This window comes from Symphodus melops (assembly GCF_947650265.1).
Source record: "Symphodus melops genome assembly, chromosome: 4".
NCBI classification, from domain to species: Eukaryota; Metazoa; Chordata; class Actinopteri; order Labriformes; family Labridae; genus Symphodus; species Symphodus melops.
In genome coordinates, this window is record NC_136694.1 from 20,467,561 (window position 1) to 20,487,077 (window position 19,517).

A 19,517-nucleotide genomic window follows, 5' to 3' on the forward strand; every position below is an offset into this window, starting at 1 on the left:
AAATGTACGTTTCTACTGCAAACAAACTGAATGGGCTTACTGTGTCATTTACTCACTCCTGTTTGATTATTTGTCTTTAATAAATCCAATAAATGTTTGTGTCTTTGATCAGGAATGATTTGTATCATCATTTACAGATTGTGATCTGCAGGTTTTCTACTCACTCTGGCTACATTCACATAGTCGTCATCCGACAGAGTGTCCAGCATCTCTATCACAGAGGTTTTCATCAGCTTCAGAGTAAGTCCGCTGACACTCCCACTCCTGCAGAGAGAACACAGGAAGCTCAGTTTGAAGAAGACAGGTTATTCTCCTGCTTACTTCCACTTCTTCCCATACTTTTAATGGACTAGTTTCTTCTAAATATTCTGATGATTCTGCATGGATACAAAATGGCAGATGGTCTTCAATCACAAGATCACTTTGCTCCAAGTTGAGGCTTTCCCAAGACCAACAGGTGGCACTAGCGCCCTTTCAACTCCAGCCAGGGGGAAATGTGAGAAGAGGAGGCAGAGAGAGAGACAAAATGAGGATTGAGATACTCACACATCCACGATGATGACCATGTCCTTTGGAGACGATGCACCTTGGATATACCTGTACAAAAGAACTGGCTTTAATTTTCACTTTTAATCTTTAAGAATTGCCCCAAAGAAAGAAGCCAAAGCCACAAGGAGCCTGGCCATAATGATACGGAGGGACCATGGCTGAGCCCACTTAAGCTACAGAATACAGAGGCAGCTTATGTGCTTAGAAGAGTTAATAAGTTGTTACATACTTCAGTGTTGGCCACAGCTACTGTCGGCTGACTACAACAGCGATACTCCGCTTAACTGAATTACAATACCTACTCTAAATAATTACAGCATATGCCAAAGTAATTGCTAATTTATGCTCTAAGTCTATTATTACATAATCACTACAATAGCTTGCACTGTGCTATAAAAATCCATACCAGAAACCAGGGGGGGGGGGGGGGGGGGGGCACCTGAAGCAGGGATAATGGGAGGCAACAACATCACTGGGCTCGTCAGATGGGCACTATTCATTCCTCTAATTTAAAAGCCATAGAACAAAAGATTTTAGGACTAACATGGGGCTTAAATGTTTTACTTAAACAGTATGTTCTACAGTCACGCTCTGGTGACTCATACTAATAATATGCTACTAATATGCTTATTAAGTCATTTGAAATGTTCCAAACTTGTGACGGAGCAGCCTGACCCGTGCTGTGGTAAGTCTGTGCTGAGCAAAGTGCTGTCAACGTAGTAAGAAAGCTGATTTCTGTTTCCTGTGATTGACTCATCAGTTGGATGTCAAACATAATTATTTTGTTGGCTTTGTTGGGGTGAGGCACTTTAAGATGAGGCTTAAGACCATCATGTTTCTGCTGCAGAGTTACCTAAATTAGGGCAGTTTTTAGTGTGTGTCAGCCATAGTACAGCGAAAGCCCACAAGGCCCAGAGCACTGCACCATAGAGGCTAGAAAACTTGTGTCATGGACCAGGCGCACAAATAACATGTGACAGGCTAAGATACAGAGAGGATTCAAAACATTCTTATTCTCTTCCAATGGCAATTAAATTCCCATTCACCTCTGACACAAAGAGGGCTGAGATTGATGGACATTATGGGTGTTTCTGTTGAGCACTGACAGGGGAGAGAGAGCTTCAAATTTGAGTTCTAGTTTGACATTCTGAGGAGAGAACGGGCAAGCAGTTAGCAGGCATCTTAGGCAGCAGCAGAGTAATCATCAGGGGTCTCTTTCTGCTGATTATCAGTCGTTCCGCTGAGTGTGGAGAGAAGCCAGCAGCCTGTGGGCCAGAGAAGCTTTTTTTCTTATGCTTGGCCAGGCTGATATGGAGGTAGAGCAACAGAGCCCCGGTCGGCTTTGTCGATGTTCCCACAAGTCTCACTGCTTCCACTCACTGGCAGGCGACACTCCAACCTGCAGGATGACCTCTGACCCGTGAATGTGACATCCCCCAGCACACCAACTAGGCTGCTGAAATCATATTTTTTTCGGACCCAACCCACGGACCCACTCTACTGAAAAGCTGGCTGAAACCCCTAGATGGAACTGAGACTCAGCACCAGCATCCCTAACAAGAGGTCGATTAACTGAGCATGCCCAGAGTGAACATGGGAAGAATGCATGTGTATAAGTGTGTGCGAGTGTGTGAGAGAATCCAATTATTTTCAATAATAAAGAATGCCACATCAAAGGTAGAACTTGCGCAGCTCTCCATGAGTGTGTGCTGTTTGAAATCAGGTCTGGAACCATGAGGCATATTGGCATGCATGACTTTTATCAATTTAATTACTTAACTCTTAATTTGGGGGAGGGAGAGGGGGAGGGGAGAGAAAGCCCAGACTTCACACAGAAAGCCCAGACTTCACACAGTGGCAGGCAGTCTCTTTGTGTTCGGGCTGGTGGAGTTTGTGAAAACGATCATCGATGCAGGACAGAAACTCGCCGAAGATGTGACCCACGTCTCCACCACCTCAGGCTCACGGATGGAGAAACCTCGTCTGGAGATTGGAGGAGGGTCATTTGGTGACGGCTGATGCCTGCAGACCAACTGCTGATTTTCATTAACTCCTCTGGTCAGTCTATTTCTCACAGAGGAGAATAGTTCTTTAATGGGACTTGAAATTATTTTGAAGGGGCTAAATGTTAATTATGTGGCAATGTAGACTTCTATTACTCGCAGTCATTATAGGCCTTCTTCCGCTCCAAATGTAAAATTTTCACAAAGGCGAACTCTGCCAGCTGTGGCCCTAAAATCTGCTGAGAAAATATCAATTTCAAGCAGATATATTTTTTTTATAACTGCGAAAAAGGCAGCATTGATCAGCAGTAATGGGCTTTCGAAAGAATATGTGAGCAGTGATGGAGTAAAGAAGAGTTACACATGAGCCAGGATAGCGTCACTCAACACTGAAGCCTTATTGCTGCCATGACTGATTTTCCCCACAGATTGTCTTGGTGTATCAGCAGCGCTCTCTTTCTCTCCCTTTCCATTGCTTAAAGTGCAATTGAATTCTCTCTGTGCTTCCGCGAAAGGAACATCAGGATCAGAGGGAGCGGGATAGAGTCAAGGATTTTCAGTCTCCAGGCTAATATCTACTGTCCTGACAGATAAAAATCATGAATCAAGGCTGGTATCAGTGTATATTTCTCCACATTTTGACTCATGGATCCAGATGTGTTGTTTCTGCATGGATTCCAGTCAGTAATTACCTCTCAGCTTCTGCCCACTGATGCCATTCTTTCCCTGTCATTACCCAGTCTCCTGCGTGCCAAGGCCAGGTGACAAGCAGATGGGCCTGGCTGGTGCTGAACTGGGCCCTGATGCCCACTCTGTCCCACCACACCACCACCATCAGCCACCAGCCGGCAAACACAACGTACCAGACTGTGGCCTTTTCGTCTGTCCACTAGAAGTTCGGCCATTATTTGACCATATCATATCATTTGTATAATACATCAACGTTCATTACCATCTGAGCCTGTAACAGGTGAACGCTCAACTGTTTGGTCAAACTCATTAAAAACCACTGCCCATTATCTAACTTCAACGGTTTTTCACCTGTCAATCATGAGAAGGTATTCAGTGACACCTACATAACTTTGTGCATGTGAAAATTCAGACATAATGGCTACATTGTTTGCTCGTGGTTAATTATCCAGTTTGAGAAAAGGTTCATGTGGTCCAACTGAAGGCAGTGACAATTAGACAAAAATCTTTTATTTTCACGTCGATCAAATTTTCTGCATTTCAGAAGCCGTGCCCACAGATATGGCAAATATGTGCAATATAATTTGCAAACAGCTTTGTATTCTTTTTTCTTTTTTTTTCTTTACCAAGACTTGTGGCTCTCTGTGCAACACATTACAACACCCTTCATAAAAAAGTTTCACCTGTGAGTCTGTTATTACAACAGGTAAGCCTTTTATCAGAATGCTAAATTATCTCTGCTGGGCTTTCAGGTTTTATGTAAATTATTTTTGCACCTAATGTTAATGTAAGTTGGATTGTTTTTTAGTGTTGTCTATGTATTTGTATGTTTCCTGCTGTAAACTAATTTCCCTGTGGGGACAATAAAGATACATTTGCCCTTTGACCTCATGAGGAGAGACAGTGAAAACATGAGAGCAGAAATTCGAGGGATTCAGGAAGCGTGATCACTCACTGTATGAGATCACTGATCCTAAAGGCCGTATGTATGAGCGGAGAATATATCTGGGTGGCTTTCCTAGGTAGAGCACTAGGCACTAAATTTTCCATCAGTCGTGTCATGTGTGTAGACTTTGGGGGGTGCTCCACACTTTCAGAAGTATTGGTGTAAAACAAAACCCCAGGAGGCCTCAACATACATCATATACATGTCATGATATGAATGTGTACATACCATCACGGCATGTACAATCAAGATAAAGGCTGCATTGTGTTTTTCGTAGACGTGCTCTTTACACTGAGGTGGAACCAGATATCACTCTAAATGAGAGGAGATTAAAGCCGCCACATTCACAATCCCCCAGCCCTACCTCGCCCTTACAACCTGCCACTCGCAGTCATAAATCTTAAAGAAATGCATTATACAAGCAATGAACACAATGACATATTCTGCGTGGTGGTGATTGTATTTCGCTCCTTTTGCAGCAGTCTGTTAAAGGAGTCTCATTGGAATTCATGAAATAGTTTTATCATGGCGCAGCGCTGTAAAATCAATACATTAACTGTGCCGGGGGGCTAACTCTCCAGGGAGATTGTGTTTATGCACCCTGACCCATTCCACAAAGTGTTGTACATTACATTTAAATTGGAGAAATTATCTACGACATGCATTTCAGACGGATGCAATAGATACATGTAGTGTGATACATGGAGAGGGTTGGGATCATTGTAATGTGCTACAGTGTGTGTGCAAAAAAAAGTTGACTATACATTTTCTATGTGTATGTGTTGGTAAATGTCCAATAGTGTGTTCATATTTCTATATCTTTAACTACCTCTTTTGGCACTGTTGTACACTGTGTAGAAAATAATTAGTATACACATATGTATCTGTATTGCGTGTGTGTTTGTACAGTGTAAATTTTCCTCATAGCATGACCTATGATGTGCACGCAACTTGTACAGCAGATGTAAGCAGAGTGGTCGCAGAATAATGAGGATGCTGTATATTAACACAGAGAGACTGCTGCTGATGTGTGTGTATGCGTGCATGTAGGTGTGATTGTGTGCTTGCTCCCATGTGTGTGTGGATTTGTGTTGTGCTGATGGGCTTATTATTTTATGGACTGATGCTCTCTTAGTGCTCCTGAGGATGTGGCAGGCGAATAAAGATTGAATTAAGATTAAAAAAAAATATATATATATATATAGGAGGACGGCGCCCAGAGAGCCTGCAGGAGAAATAGATGTTGTCTGCCGTTTATTCATTCCACTTTCTGTTGATTATTGGAAGTGTTGGTACTGGGATTCACATTTCCATATTTTCGGTGAGAGAAAACACACAAAATTTTATGCTCAATTTTACAACCACTTTTCTTTAATAGAATACTGAATTAATGATGCATATTGGAATACATCAGAATCACTTCTTTGTCGACAAGTTGGTTACTGTTGCTCTCTCAGATGGAACAAAAGAGACTCCTGCTGTGTCCTCTCCCCTTCTGGCTCGAACTGAAATGTCAAACACTTTGTAAGGACTAAAACCGCAGAAGCCTTGTGTCACCTTCAGGTTCACTAATAACACACTGGTCTCTCTTCTGTCTGAAAGTGGGGTTGTAGAGAATGAAAGAAAGAAGGATGCAGAGCTCCAGATATAGGAATGGTATTTTGGGGAGCCTCAGCGTTGAGGAGAGACCCGCAGTCATAATATTTACAAAGAGGTTAGATTGACTTTTTGAAGAAATCAATATGTGATACAGGCGGCTGTGGGCCTGGGAGCTAATGGGATCTTTGCAACGCTTGGCTAACAGGACTCCATGCCTGTCTCTGCTTATTTCTCTCTTCACCCACTCCCTCACTTCACCCTCTGCTTCGCTTCCCTTGATAACACGAACAGACATTATAATGGACAAATGTTAATAATTAATGTCAGAACAATTGGACACAATTAAGTGTGTTGACTGGACCATTAATTTTCCTGAGGCTGATGATGTGGGGAGCAGACGGGCAGATAGCCCATCTGTAGAGGCAGGCAGCTGTCAGATCTTCTTTTTTCTTTCACTCAGAGGTGCACCTGGTCAGCTCTGGCCAGGTCACAAACAGGCTTGTTATGAAACAAACTAGCCATGAAACCTGACTGTTATTCCACTCCCTGAAGTAAATCAAATCTTCGACTTGGGGACAGCATCAACTCAAATGTTAGTGAGTGTGTTCCTTTGACTGCATCTGTGTATTTTCAGCTCTTATGGGGGTATTTGTGAAGCTTGAGTCTCCGTCTGGCATATCAGCACATCTGATCTGTCTGTTACTTGAGGGAGGAGTGCTGAAAGGTATACGAGAAGTTGTGTATAATGGACATTTTGCTTATATAGTAGTTACACTGCATGCTTTGTAAAATAAAAGTTTTCTTTTTTATTCCCATACATTCTGTCGTTGTTCTGTTGTTTAATCAATTGTGTTTATATTCTTATATTGTGAAAATATTATATATCAATTAAAGTACTCCAGTAAATGATAATAATAATAATAATTAGTTCGCCAGTCTGGGTTTAAATCTGAACTTTGACCCCTTTTCCGTCTGTCATTCCTCTCTCTCTCTTTCTCTCTCTCTCTCTCTCTTTCTGATGCTTTCCAATTTTCTCTGTAATAAAGGCGTTAAAATTGTGGTCTTATTTCACTTTTAGTGGACGTATGACTTGCGTTTTACGTTGTGTGTAGATGCTCATGTTGTTGTTCATGATGCTGTTTTCTGTTGCTGTCTCATACAGTAAGCACACATGATGGGCTCACTCAGTGAACTGCATCTCGTCTGCTTGTGATTGACCGACCTCTCTTAAGACTGTCAGTGAAGAAGACAGCATGTTTGACTATAATAACACAGGTTGGACCTGACATATCATGACCCTCCCAGCCACGCAGCATCGCTGGGCACAAGTTGCTAGGCAACGTGCCACAAGAGTGTCAAAGGCTCTGGCATAAGGAGAAGCATGCCAAACATAAAGGACCGAGGGGGCGACAAGTGTTCCTCTGAGCAAATAATACACATCTTTATCAGTCAAACCTGGTCACACATGCGGCATCTTCAGCATCGCTCTCTGTCCTTACGTTCGTTATTAAATGCCCTTGAATCTTGGTCTGCTCATGTTGAGGTTTGAAGGGTTCTTTCTCACTGTTTTACTCTGGAATATGATTGCTTTAATTTACTTTACTGACTGTAGTTTAATTTGTTCTAGCCTGGAATTCTAAAGCAGTGCTGGTTGATTAGTAAGGAGTGTAATTTTTGATTATATAATGAAATAAACTGGATCTTGTTTATTTGGTTGACCTCATGCTCAATGTCAGTCAATTTATGTGGTATTTTCTCAAGCTGCAAACAATTCTTTCTTCGAGACATTTTTTCATTCAAGCTGTTGAAATAATGATTTTTGACTTAAGAGTTAAGTACAAAGTTAATCAGAGAGCCGGGCTTCCTGTTCTTGTCGTTTGCTTGTTTGCTCTGAGCAGGTTGACTTTATCTGACAAGCGTAGCCTGACCTCAAACAGCCACTCAAATTGAGCCAGACCACGACACAGATGGAAAACGGGGTCAGGTCTAATCAACATTGCTGTCATGATTATGTCCAGTTCGCTCCAACCTGTAACCAGGCAACAGGCAGAGCTGCCACAAAGCCGATGTGACAGTGGCAGGTAGATTGAACCGGGAGGGATGGACAGGAAGCTGGGGCAGGTTGGTGAAGGGTGCTGTTTGGACCGATGCAGCCTAGTTCTGTCTGGTTCATGACACTCACTTGCCCCAGCACTCTGCACTGCACTGATCAGTTGTTCTACAGAGGACTACAGCAAAAGGTGGGTACTTTAAAACAAAGAACATTAGCCCCTATCTTGTTCTGTTATGTCCTCGTAACAAAAGACAATGCATCAACATTATCACTAACTGAGATAAATACGAGTCAGGGTCTCACTACTTTAAACAACATCATTTATTTAGCTCTGGTCTGGAGTCAGTAGTAGAGCTAAGAGGAGAAACAAAACACAATACAGTAATCTTATAAAAGGCTACGTTTAATTCCAAGCCTTTTCTTGTGACTGTGGTTACATTCATAAAGCCCTATAAATTGCAGATATGCCTTAAGCAGACAATTAAATAGAACCTGTCCAACTGTGCAATTTTAAACTTGTTTTCCAAGAGAATTTTGAGGATCACTTTCATATAAATCCATGATGCACACACATTTTTACTGTTGCAGGGTCGGTTTAAGTGAAAGATACTGTATTCAGATATGAACAAGAAGTAAAAGCTTTGAAGGGAAAAAAAAGGTGTTAAATATCTTCTTGAATAAATGAAAAACGTTTGGCTAAATATGCCCTTTAAAACACAACACTCACAATCTAAAGTGTTTTTAGCTCGTGAATAGACTCGGATCAGATCACAACAGTTTGTCACAATTTGAAGACAGCTTGACAGCGCTGCTGCAGACAGCACAGGTGTTACAATGACAAGTTAAATTTCTGCAATTTTCTGCTGCTGCTGTTTGTATCGGTTAAAGACTGTCTGCCCTGAGCAACTCAATCCTCTTCACTGTCAGCGTTCAGATGGACTCATCTTGTGTCCAAAATGAAAATAAAATCCTGACAACACTCAGCGAGACTGCGATCATGCAGTTAATCAATTTATCTTTTCAAATACAGCATATTTTATACAAACGCTGACCTGATTTAGGACTGTTAAGCCAGGGTTTGGTTGTTTGTAGCAACTTAAAATGTGTTTAATATCTAATATTCAAACTGTTTGGATGGGACCATGGATAGGAAATTGGTAGAAAGAGTAGAGAATGATATGTGGAAACATGGACATGAACCCGCTTGGAAGACTAGTTTTTGTACATGAGGCGCGACCTAACTGACCTAAGATCTTTTTTATTTTATCTGAACTGGAAGACTTCTGTAATATAACACTGATTATAGCTTATATAGGGATATGGTATATGGACCATATTACAGTACATTCTTATTATTATCAATTATACCTTAAAAGAAAGTGCCAGGTAAAAAGATTAAAGGCCTGTGTATGTGTGTGTGTGTGTGTGTGTGTGTGTGTGTGTGTGTGTGTGTGTGTGTTTATATATATATATATATACACACACACATATACTTAAACACAAACACACACATTTAAGGAAAAAAAAAGTTTTTTTCCCCCTTAAATGGCGAGGGTGTAATAAAGGGGGTGGACAATAATTAAAACCACTCTGTTCAAACATGTCCTGATCAATATGGCACTCACCAAGGTCTCCTGCGGACATCGTACAGGTCAATCTTGTTGGGTGCCCTCCATGGAGTGGCTGTAGAAAGCAGTAGAAAATAAGTTACAGTCTGTCCGGAGCACTGTGGGATATTTCAGATCAGATTAGATCAGAGTAATCATAATTTCATTCTGTCTATCGAATTACCAGTACAGCCATCTGATAAGAGATTGGCAATGTTCTGCTGCTGAGGAGCCCTATAGGGTCAATTTAGACTTTATCTTGCAATGAGTTATAAAGCAGACTGTTGACCGGTTCCCCTGCAGCTTACCTGGGTAGTATCGAGTCACTCCTGTGGCACTGCCAAACACCTGCCAGCGCAGAGAGCTGTCCTCCTGACGGTTTTCTATAAAGACCCTCTCCAGCGCCTGGGTCCAGTTTAGCTCATTAAGGATGACTGGAGCTGTGGAAACAAACAGACCAACAGTGGACTGTTTAATTTGGTTTCCCCTCCTCAAAGCAGAGAAAAAAGTTTTACTGATTTCAACCCAGATTTGAAAGCCTGCATGCATCCAAACTTTTCATGAGTCATGGTGCAAGAGGACACGTTTAAGCCCCAGTAAAAGAAGGTCCTTTCGCTCAACTCAAAATGTGCTTCTGGTTACAAAAAGTGAACAAATATGACACAAAATGTAAATGAGGTACTGATTATGTGCCTCAGAGTAAGTATGAAAAGTGAGTGTCCTAACTACAGGCGCTCAAAATAGTTTTTTATAATCCGACTTAAACCCAGAGTTTTGTATAATGGATGTTTTTGAAACTTTTGTTCAAAATACCAAATGATCACAGACACAGATTCCATTTTTCTTCTAATAAAAACTCAAACATTGAACCATACATATAGTACAACATACTATTCATAACACCTGCTTTACTCTGTCAGTAAATCAAAGGTCAGCATTCAAGCTGAACAACCTTGTCCCTGCTGGTGGCCGTAAGCCGAGCACATAAGAATGGATGTATGCAGGCAGCTAAGCCGGCGGTAGACATCTGAACAGGGCATCAGTCTAATCTGGACAATCTGCGAGGAGCACTAAGGAGGAATTGGAGGTGACTTTGGAAGAGGTCATATGTCACTCGCAGCATGTGGAGGCAGAAACCACATTTGGCCGGCAGAGAGATATGAAATATTCCGAGGAATATTCATAAACGTTTGTTTCTGTCAAAAGGATTCATGAGTGACAAAAGAAAAAGTGCTGGATTTTGAGCGAAAATGCAAGGTCACAGATACATCTCACAGGTCAGCGGCACTCGGTAAAATGGATTTATGATTGTGGGGAGAAGTATTCATCATGTAGTCAACCTGAAGTGGAATAACACCACAAACACATCAACATGTGTCTTGTTCTTTTCTCTACCTGACTCCTGTAACTTATATTGTATTTACACTGTCCTTCTGTTTTTGTCAAATTTGATCCAAATTGTTTTTGCTATTCTTTCTTTCCCAAACACACACAAACAAACAAAAATAAAATGCTCTCTGTCAGCCTTTAATAGCCAAGCGGGAGTCACAGGATGTGGAGTGCTGAGGTTTATTGACCTGCTGATTAAAGAGGAAACAGGACGAGGCAAGAGAACCTCTGATTTAATTACTCAGACAACCAAAGCCAGACAAGCCTCTAAACCGACAAGTCCAGCTTATCTCAACTCCTCCTTTGAGTTCCACACAAACAAACAATAATTATCCACTTTTCCAATGCTTTTCAATTACAGCACAGTCTTTGAGGAGCTGTCAGCTGTCGTTCCCTTAACCAGCGCTTACCTCCTTCACTGTAAGCTCAAAGCCTCTAAATATCACAATTGTATCATACCTGTAAAAACAATATTGTTTTCACTCAGTTCCAAGCTCCTCTCTCTAAAATTGTCATTCAAAACAAAAGCCAAGTGCCATTACTCTCCAGAATCATGTTAAAAAAAACAACAACAAAAAAACGCACACTCTCTGGAGGATAAAAAATATATGAAAGTTAAATTGCTGCCATCACCGAGGGGAGCTCCTCAACATGTTTTTCTCACAATTCTCAGACATAAACACCAAGGAGGAACGGGGGAGGATAGAGGCAGGCCTTACAGATGGGGATAAACATAAAAACCCAGAGAGAGGGGAGGACGATTGATGGAAAGCAACACAGAAATTAACACGAATGAGTGACTGCTTTTACAGCTCAGAGAAGCAATTTCTCGCCCACAAAGCGAGGAGAGAGAGAGAAAAGGAAAACAAAACGTACCTCAATTTAAACCACTGAGATCAAAATGGCAGAAGAAATGATTGACGTCAAGGAATTGATTATTAGAACTTTTTTTCTGTCAGTCAGTTAACTTTTGTATTTTTGTGAAAGAAAAAAAGAAGAATTTCATATGTGGAGTCATGAAGACAGCTGTGTTGACTAAGATAGTAAACCCTGACATCTGACTTATTAAACATCAGTATTTACCTTTCAATCAGATGCCATATCAGCTTTTTTTTTTCTCCCCGTGTTGTTATTTGCAAGAGATATTTCTGCTGCAAAGTTAATTTTGCTGTTTTAATTTACTTCTGCCAGAATAAGAAGGTAAAGCAGCTTAATGTTCTCCTATAACACGGTGCTCAGATTTGCCAGGAGTCCAGATGGTCTGAAGAACTTCAATGACTGTACTGGAGACTGAAAACGAGTCAAACTCTCTGCATCTCTGCCGCTTCAAACAGGAGCTTCAAACTTGATGCAGCACCACTCAGAATTACGTTGGAGAGACTAGTGGCCATGTTTTACTGATGTGTATGTGGAGATTATTACAGAACCAAACCACAGTTTTCCATTTCATCTGGGCTGTACACTTTAAGAAGCTTTATTGGCACTAATGTGAAAAACAATATCGCATAACACAGAAAATGCAATAACAGGAATAATCAATAGTACAGTCGTTATTATAATAATAAACCTGTATGGGTGCTGGGATAATAACAGCTATAATGAAATAAATATGAAAAGAAAAAAGGTAATAAAAACAACAAGTAAACATTGAGGGGAAAATAGTTGATTGTTCTCTGTCTTTGTGTATGTGTTGTGTTTAAACTCAGGGTGTGTGTGTGTGTGTGTGTGTGTGTTTGTGTGTGCGCGCATGCGTGTGTGTGTGTGTCATCTGGGCAAAACATCCCCCTCTTACAATCTGTGGTCGAAGACCTGTCTGAGTAATGTGTTAAAAATGTATCCTTTAAAGCACGCGCTCTCCCAGCAGGTTTGAGAAGCTTCAGTCAGTGTGCGGTGAAAGCCCGGCTGCTTCGAGAGACACACCAGGCTCTGTAATCATAGCTGTCACAGACAGGCCAAGGGCACAAACACATCCTGTGACCTCTGCTTCAAACTAGCACCATCTCAGCCCAGTGACAAACATCCACACATTAACCAAAATTTGAGTAGGCAAGATGGACTTTCAGCACATCCACGGGAGCACAAACACAAAGCAACTTCAGACCGTTTCCTTTGTGTGTGGTCATGATGGTGTCTTTTTCTCTAAAGTCTATGAAATATATCAATATATCTATATTAATGAAACAGTATCAAGTATAAACTGAATTGAAATATAAATAAATATACTCTAACTAAATATCCAAATAAGATATTTTACAGAAAAAAAAACTTGACCAGCATAGTTCCCATGACTACATTGCATGAAATGCTCTCAATACTGTCTACAGAAGTCTTCTGAGTACCTTTACTTATATTCCCTGGAAAATAGGCAGATAAAAATACGTTCTTTTTTATTCCAGATCAAACGTTGCTATCTTGGCCACAGTATCAGTATATGGTGATTTATTTCCCTTTTTAACTACTATCGTTTAAAGAATTGGCCGAGTGAAATGAAATTCAAACTTAATCCCTACTTGGTATTTTAATCAAGGATAAAAAGATGTGTCAGTATGTGTATATATGAATGTGTGATTGTGTTACTGAACAAAACTAAACCAGTCAGCTGCAGCTGTGAGTCACCTCTGCAAACACACACACTGAAGAAAAACACATCGGTAGGCGATCTCTACAGAAAAAAGGGTCCCATTGGAGATAAAAGAACACAGCAAGCTAATTCTCTTTGATTTATTCAGTGAGGATATGCTGTGACTTCTCTGGACAGTTGATAAAAAGACAAATTTCCCCTGAGGGGCGGAGGGCTTGGAGGGGGATATGCTTAGAAATGGCAGGCAGGGCTTCTGAGTGCTGTGTTTGGCTCATCTTTCACGTGCCTCTCTCTGATATCTTTAAAAGGTAATTCATCAGTGTGCCGCTCCCCTGACATTTAAGCACCCTTGGCTTTGCCCCTTTATGGAGCAAGACTGCACACCAAGAAGGGAAACAATTATGAGTGGGATTTATGGAGCATCTCGGCATGAGATCATTTCTCAATACCACCCCCCATGCCCCAACGTACCAGCACCTCTATTCTATGACCCCCACCCCTTACACCTCAGACACACATTATTCACACTGATATACTGAGATAAAGAGCCATCCAGACAGATCTGCGCCTTATGCCCTGTATTAATCCGACATTATATAAATAGGTTCAGGCATTCACTGTACACACAGAGAGCCGGATAAAGGTGCAGCGGGGCCGCGATAGATCAGAGTGGAACCCATGTAGTCCCTCATATGAAATCCATAATGGTAAAGGAGCTAATGCTAAGCCTCTCTAAAGAGTCATAAACATGATCATAAACTACTGTTAACAGAAGGACTGAGTGGAAGGTTCAATTCTACTTTGACATACAGGTAATATTACTTCACACAGGAAGAGTAACTCAGACAAAAGCAGCTTGTGTTTTTATGCCATTAGTTAATATGCAGAGAGGATACTATTCCCATCTCAGAGGTTATCTTTAATACAATGTAGGTTCACTAAATGTGAGAGGAATTCAATAGTTTCAAATTTTCTGTTGAATGACAGCTTCCCGTTCCATTTTTTTTGCCACATTAATAGATTCAAAAAGAAGGTTTAGTTCTCTTAAAGGAACAATCCAACGTGGTGAAGAAAGCGCACAAATGTCTGGACTAACGCTTGTTATCTCCAGTGATGCAATTGGTGGATCCATTTGTTTAAATACATCCCGATTTTAAAATACATCTGCCAGCAGAGGTGAGCTTTTGTTTTATAGTGTTCACAGTTTTATTTAATTCTACAGCTACTACAGTTACTCTGCTGTAAATCATTTAAAGACCTCCCTGGGAGCAGTTTTTAAATACCCAGAAAAATTACTTTATACATGACTTTTGTTGTAACAAAAGCAAAACTGGACCTGTTGAAATAGCAGTTTGATCAACATTGGACCAGCAGCTGAGAATCTGCATTCACCATCATCTTCACTGTCTCTCCCTGTTGTCAATTAATTTCCCCGTATGTCTTTCTTGTATTCCCTTCCTGTCTTCTTCTTTCTGCTCCTTTGTGGCTGGTTCAACTTTTTTAGAGAGCCACAACCTTAAACCTTTCATCGTGCAGAGGAAACAGCAGCAACAGGAGCTGGCAGGGATTCACACATCCGTAACAGACAAGCTAAAACAAATCGTAAGCCTCCTCAAAGAAAATGTGCTTTTTCTTGTAGCTTCGCTTTAGACAAGGAGGTCCAGGAGGATGCTGAATAGACTCATTTGGATTCTTTGCAGTGGACTGGAACTGTTTTCTTTGCAACTCAAAACAGCAGAATTAACACATTTAAATTTAAATTCACAAGGCGAATTCAAGCTGTTTCACTAGGGAATAGCATTTAACATGAGTGTATCTTTCAATGAGGGCCTCAGTTCTGTTAAATGGTAATCTCACGCTGTGAAAGGGGGGGAGACAAAAAGTTCTCAGAGGAGGGATGATTATTCAATATGCAGAATGAGACAGAGGGGAGAGATTTCACCATACCTCCAGAGTGCTTCTTCAAATATTTCTTTTCTAATTAACGAACAGCAGTAAATAACAAACACAAGAAATGTAATTTGTGAGCCTGCTGGTGAGTGACGTGGAGTTTGCCGTGCTGACTGTTCTAATTAGTGTGCGGGTAAATGATAGTGCCCCTTCACTGGGCACAAACTAGAGGGGAGGATGGGTGATGGAAGGAAGAGGGAGGGGAGAGAAAGATGGAGTCTGCAAAGTCAGAAATGACAGAAATACAGCCTGCAGTGTTTATACTGTCTTTCTTCTCTTTTGGTTAAACTTTAAATCCTATTTCCCTTATCCCTCCTCTCTCTCTTTTGCTTTCTTCTTTTCTTCTTCTTCTTTTTTTTTTTTTAGCACTCTCAAAAAAAATTTTTATGGCCTTATTTGACAAATCACTTTTGCTTTTTTCCACATGTTTAAAGCTGGTTTGATGTTGAAAGGGACTGAGTGGCTCTCCAGTGTGGGGTGAGTTTGGTTGACAGTGAAGCTTCCTGCACTGGATGGAAACCTGAGGCATGTGAAACAAATACAGGCTGCATGTATTGTGCATGCAGAGAAAAAGAAAACACACACACTTGCACACACACTCACTAAGATGACATTTATGTGGCTTGGCAAACCTCAGCGATTCACAGCTTAAAACTTTGAGATGACAAAACCTAGCATGTACTTATAACTGGAACATTCTCTAATTAGAATCAGAGCATATTATTCGACAGTGTAACAAAAGAAAACTCTCATTCCTTTCAGTACGACTCCCCCCTTACTTCTGTGAACAAATTTGAGTGTGTAATTTAAAAGATGCCTTTGTCCCTCCAATACAGGGCAAACTGATCCATTTGACCAGATGCTTCAGAGGTAATTTCACTGATATTAGGTTCTGCAGATCGGTATCTTCTTTTCATTCACATACAGGACTGCTTTGACTCTGTATCTGCTGCATCCATCACACTTACCTTTCCACTGCACATTACAAAGCACCCATTGGATGAGCTAGAAACAGAGGAGAACTACTGAGCATGCGAGAGAAAGAGAACCACAGACCAGACATTTTTTGGTTTTCGGTGAGTCCAAAAATGAAAATGAAAATAGAGAAGGCTTTGGAAATAAAGAATATGTCATGTTCGAGCTTTGACATTAGAAAGTAACTTTAACATAAAAGCCCACAAGTATGGCTCTAAAACTAAGACAGGAGCAAAGATTGGAGCAACTGGACAGGCAAGAGCCTGTGAGGAGGATAATGCGTGTGTGTGTTTGTGTGTATGTTGTGGGTGTGATGAGTGGGAGGGTTAATCACGCCATGCAAAACAGTTAAGCTCTGCTCTTTCAGCTGCACACACAGTTAGCCAGTCCTCAACATTCATTTCTGACAACTGAGTTTCTCGCTGTGCCCGACAACAATAGCAAAGTGACAACATGACGTTAGGCCGCTGGAAAAGACACTGCATGCGGCGGATTGAAAACTTCATATTTAATGAAAAGACTTCCCACATTCTCTGGTGGTTTTCTTTATATCCTGCTGGGAACAGTGGTTGCCTATTCTCACATAACAGGAACATAACCTTACTCTGTGTATGTGCGCACAACACACATTATTACAACCGTTTTAAAAAAGCAGGTTTTTTTTCAACATGTCATAATTTAACTGCAGTTTAGTGTGAACCAATCTGGATTAGTATTCTCTGTATTAGTATTGAACTGGGCTCAAATAGCTATATTCCCCTAAATCTGCAAAATAATCATTTTTGCATTCCCATCTATATGTTTCAGTGATTCATTTACAGATTATATTCCCAGGATCCTTCTTCTATAGTAATCCAACATATCCCTGCCTATTCCTCGACATTTCTACAACATAGCCCATGAGAATCCAACCTGTTTTGCAATGTCCGTTTTTTAACAAGCGATGATAATTAGAAGAAAACTGTATGAATGTTTGACCTAAGCTAATTAGAAAGTTTGCAGACTTGGCAGCAGGAATCAGCAGAGGGATAATGAATCATAAAATGGTTCATTACTGCGCCCAGGGAACACTTTCAATCTCAATAAACGGACATGGGGCCTAGCAGACAAATCAAACCAGGACGCATGCACTGCCTCATTTAGCTGCTGAAAGAATGACAATAAAAAAAGAAGCTTTTTTTTTGTGCCCTAAATGGTTTCTATTATTAAAGCGTCTCTTTTCCTTTACTGCCTTCTCATCCCCTTCTCTTTTATCTTTCCGTCTATCTGTGCCACTATCTCGATCCAGTTCAGAGGACACTGATTCTGCAGTGACTCTTAATTCAAGCCTCCATTTCAAAGAAAACAGTCAATTTATTCAGTGCATTATCAGTGCGTACAATTCACTCCAACAAACTAGACTCGAGCTCTTATAAACAACACTTGACAACAACTGTTGAACATTATGCTGCACTTTGGACTGTGTTTCATTCTTCCCACAGTTTTCTTTTTTCTGCCTTACCTCTGACCTTCCCCTGAGGACACAAAGAGCCGAATCTACCCACTCACACCGTTTCTCCTCTGCTAATCCTAAACCCACAGACAAAAGTGTAGATCCAGACCTCTCCAGACCCAGAGGAAAACAATCCACCCACATATGTTTCCTCAGACACCTCTCCAAGGCACCCAGCAACCCCCCCCACTGGTGGGGACCAGAGCAGAACAGGGCATGCAGATAATAATCCACTATCAAACATCTCCTTAAAAATAACACAGCTCCCATGGCACAAACTTCATGTGAACTATATGTAAGCTACATTAGACAGAAGAGTCCCCTACCAATTTAACATTTGAATCTTTAAACACTGCTAAATTCTCGATGGACAGTTTAGTATCTGAGATATTTCAGACACTCTTAGCGCTGATATAAAGAAACTCAACTAGCAAGAGTATTATCGGACCTTCAGGGGTGTTATTCTAGTACAGCGGCTAAGCAGTTAGCTTTCAGATGCTAGCCTTTAGCAGAGCAGAGAAGATGGAAAACAGAACACTGATAAGTTCACTTCTTTATGAATTGAATTTAAAACATGTTGTCTTCAGAGTTGCTGGTGGCTGGTGGAGTCATTAGTTTATGCCCCCTATATTGCCTTTGAAACGGATGGCTTGGGGTTCAGTTCTTTCTTGGATGTCATTTTCCAATTTCTCCAATATTTGACTCTATCCACAGTCCTGACCTTTCAGTGAAAACCCAAAAAGCTTTACAAAAAAAAAAGAAGACAAAAAAAAGAGAGCGAAAATCGAGAAATTTCATCACTCAATTAAGTCAAATCTTCTTAAATTATGTATGCTTACATATTTACTTAATATATTCCAAAGACTTTTCAAGACATATTTTGCTGCAACTGCAAACAGATGGGACATTTGGAAGGAGGCATCAAAAAGCCAAGGAGTCAAACTAACAGCAGATGTGTCAAAGACTGTAGATTCTGTATAAAATACACCTTCTCTACGGACTGAGCTAAACCTGTGTTCCCCTTCAAAAATACTTCTTTAACTTCATAAACAAAGTGCTTTAATTTCAAGATCTCAAAAATGATATTTAAAAATATTTATTTGACTTTGGGATTGAAAAGCATTTGAAGACTTATTGTACATTTGAGCAGCAATATGTTTTTCTTCACAGTTTATTTATAACCAACCACTAAAACATAGCAATCATATACATAATGGAGTTGGCACAAAAGCTGCAGTTTGGCAATCGTAGCACAGCAGACGACGCAATGGGAGCTAACTAAACAACATCAATAGCAAACATATTCCAGTGAGCAGAAGTGGAAAAACTAATTCCATGCACCACACCAACCTACTCTTCTAGTCTACGCCAGGCTCAATCAAGAGGCCTTTATTCTGTGAGTCGTATCTTCAGACAGGGGAACCAGAGCTGCCACAAAATGGCTCTGGGAACAATGTGCAGGCCTGATTGCTCTATTGTGAGTTAGCTTTGGCCTTTGACATCTCCTCCTGAACCAAGAGTGTCTAATTCTGACGAGATTTGTCTGGAGACACAGCTGGGGGCCATTGTTACAGACAGGTGCCATACAGTGAAGGTTCAACAAAGAAGGCGACGAGCGAGACAGAAAGAAAAGAAGAAGGCAAAATTGCCACTGTGAAATGTCTGTCTACACGTGCCCTGCTT

General features: G+C 40.8%; 1 protein-coding gene across 3 annotated transcripts in view; it reads right to left on the bottom strand.

The window, feature by feature from the left end:
- The window catches only part of cacna2d2a (calcium channel, voltage-dependent, alpha 2/delta subunit 2a), a 137,821-nt gene that overhangs the window by 27,699 nt on the left and 90,605 nt on the right, over positions 1-19,517 (bottom strand). For all 3 annotated transcript variants that reach the window (XM_079342289.1, XM_079342288.1, XM_079342287.1), the window contains 4 exons: positions 9,756-9,887; positions 9,466-9,523; positions 547-597; positions 165-264 (listed from right to left, as the gene is read on the bottom strand). In XM_079342289.1, coding sequence (XP_079198415.1) covers positions 165-264; positions 547-597; positions 9,466-9,523; positions 9,756-9,887 — 341 coding nt within the window. The remainder of the gene's footprint in view (positions 1-164; positions 265-546; positions 598-9,465; positions 9,524-9,755; positions 9,888-19,517) is intronic.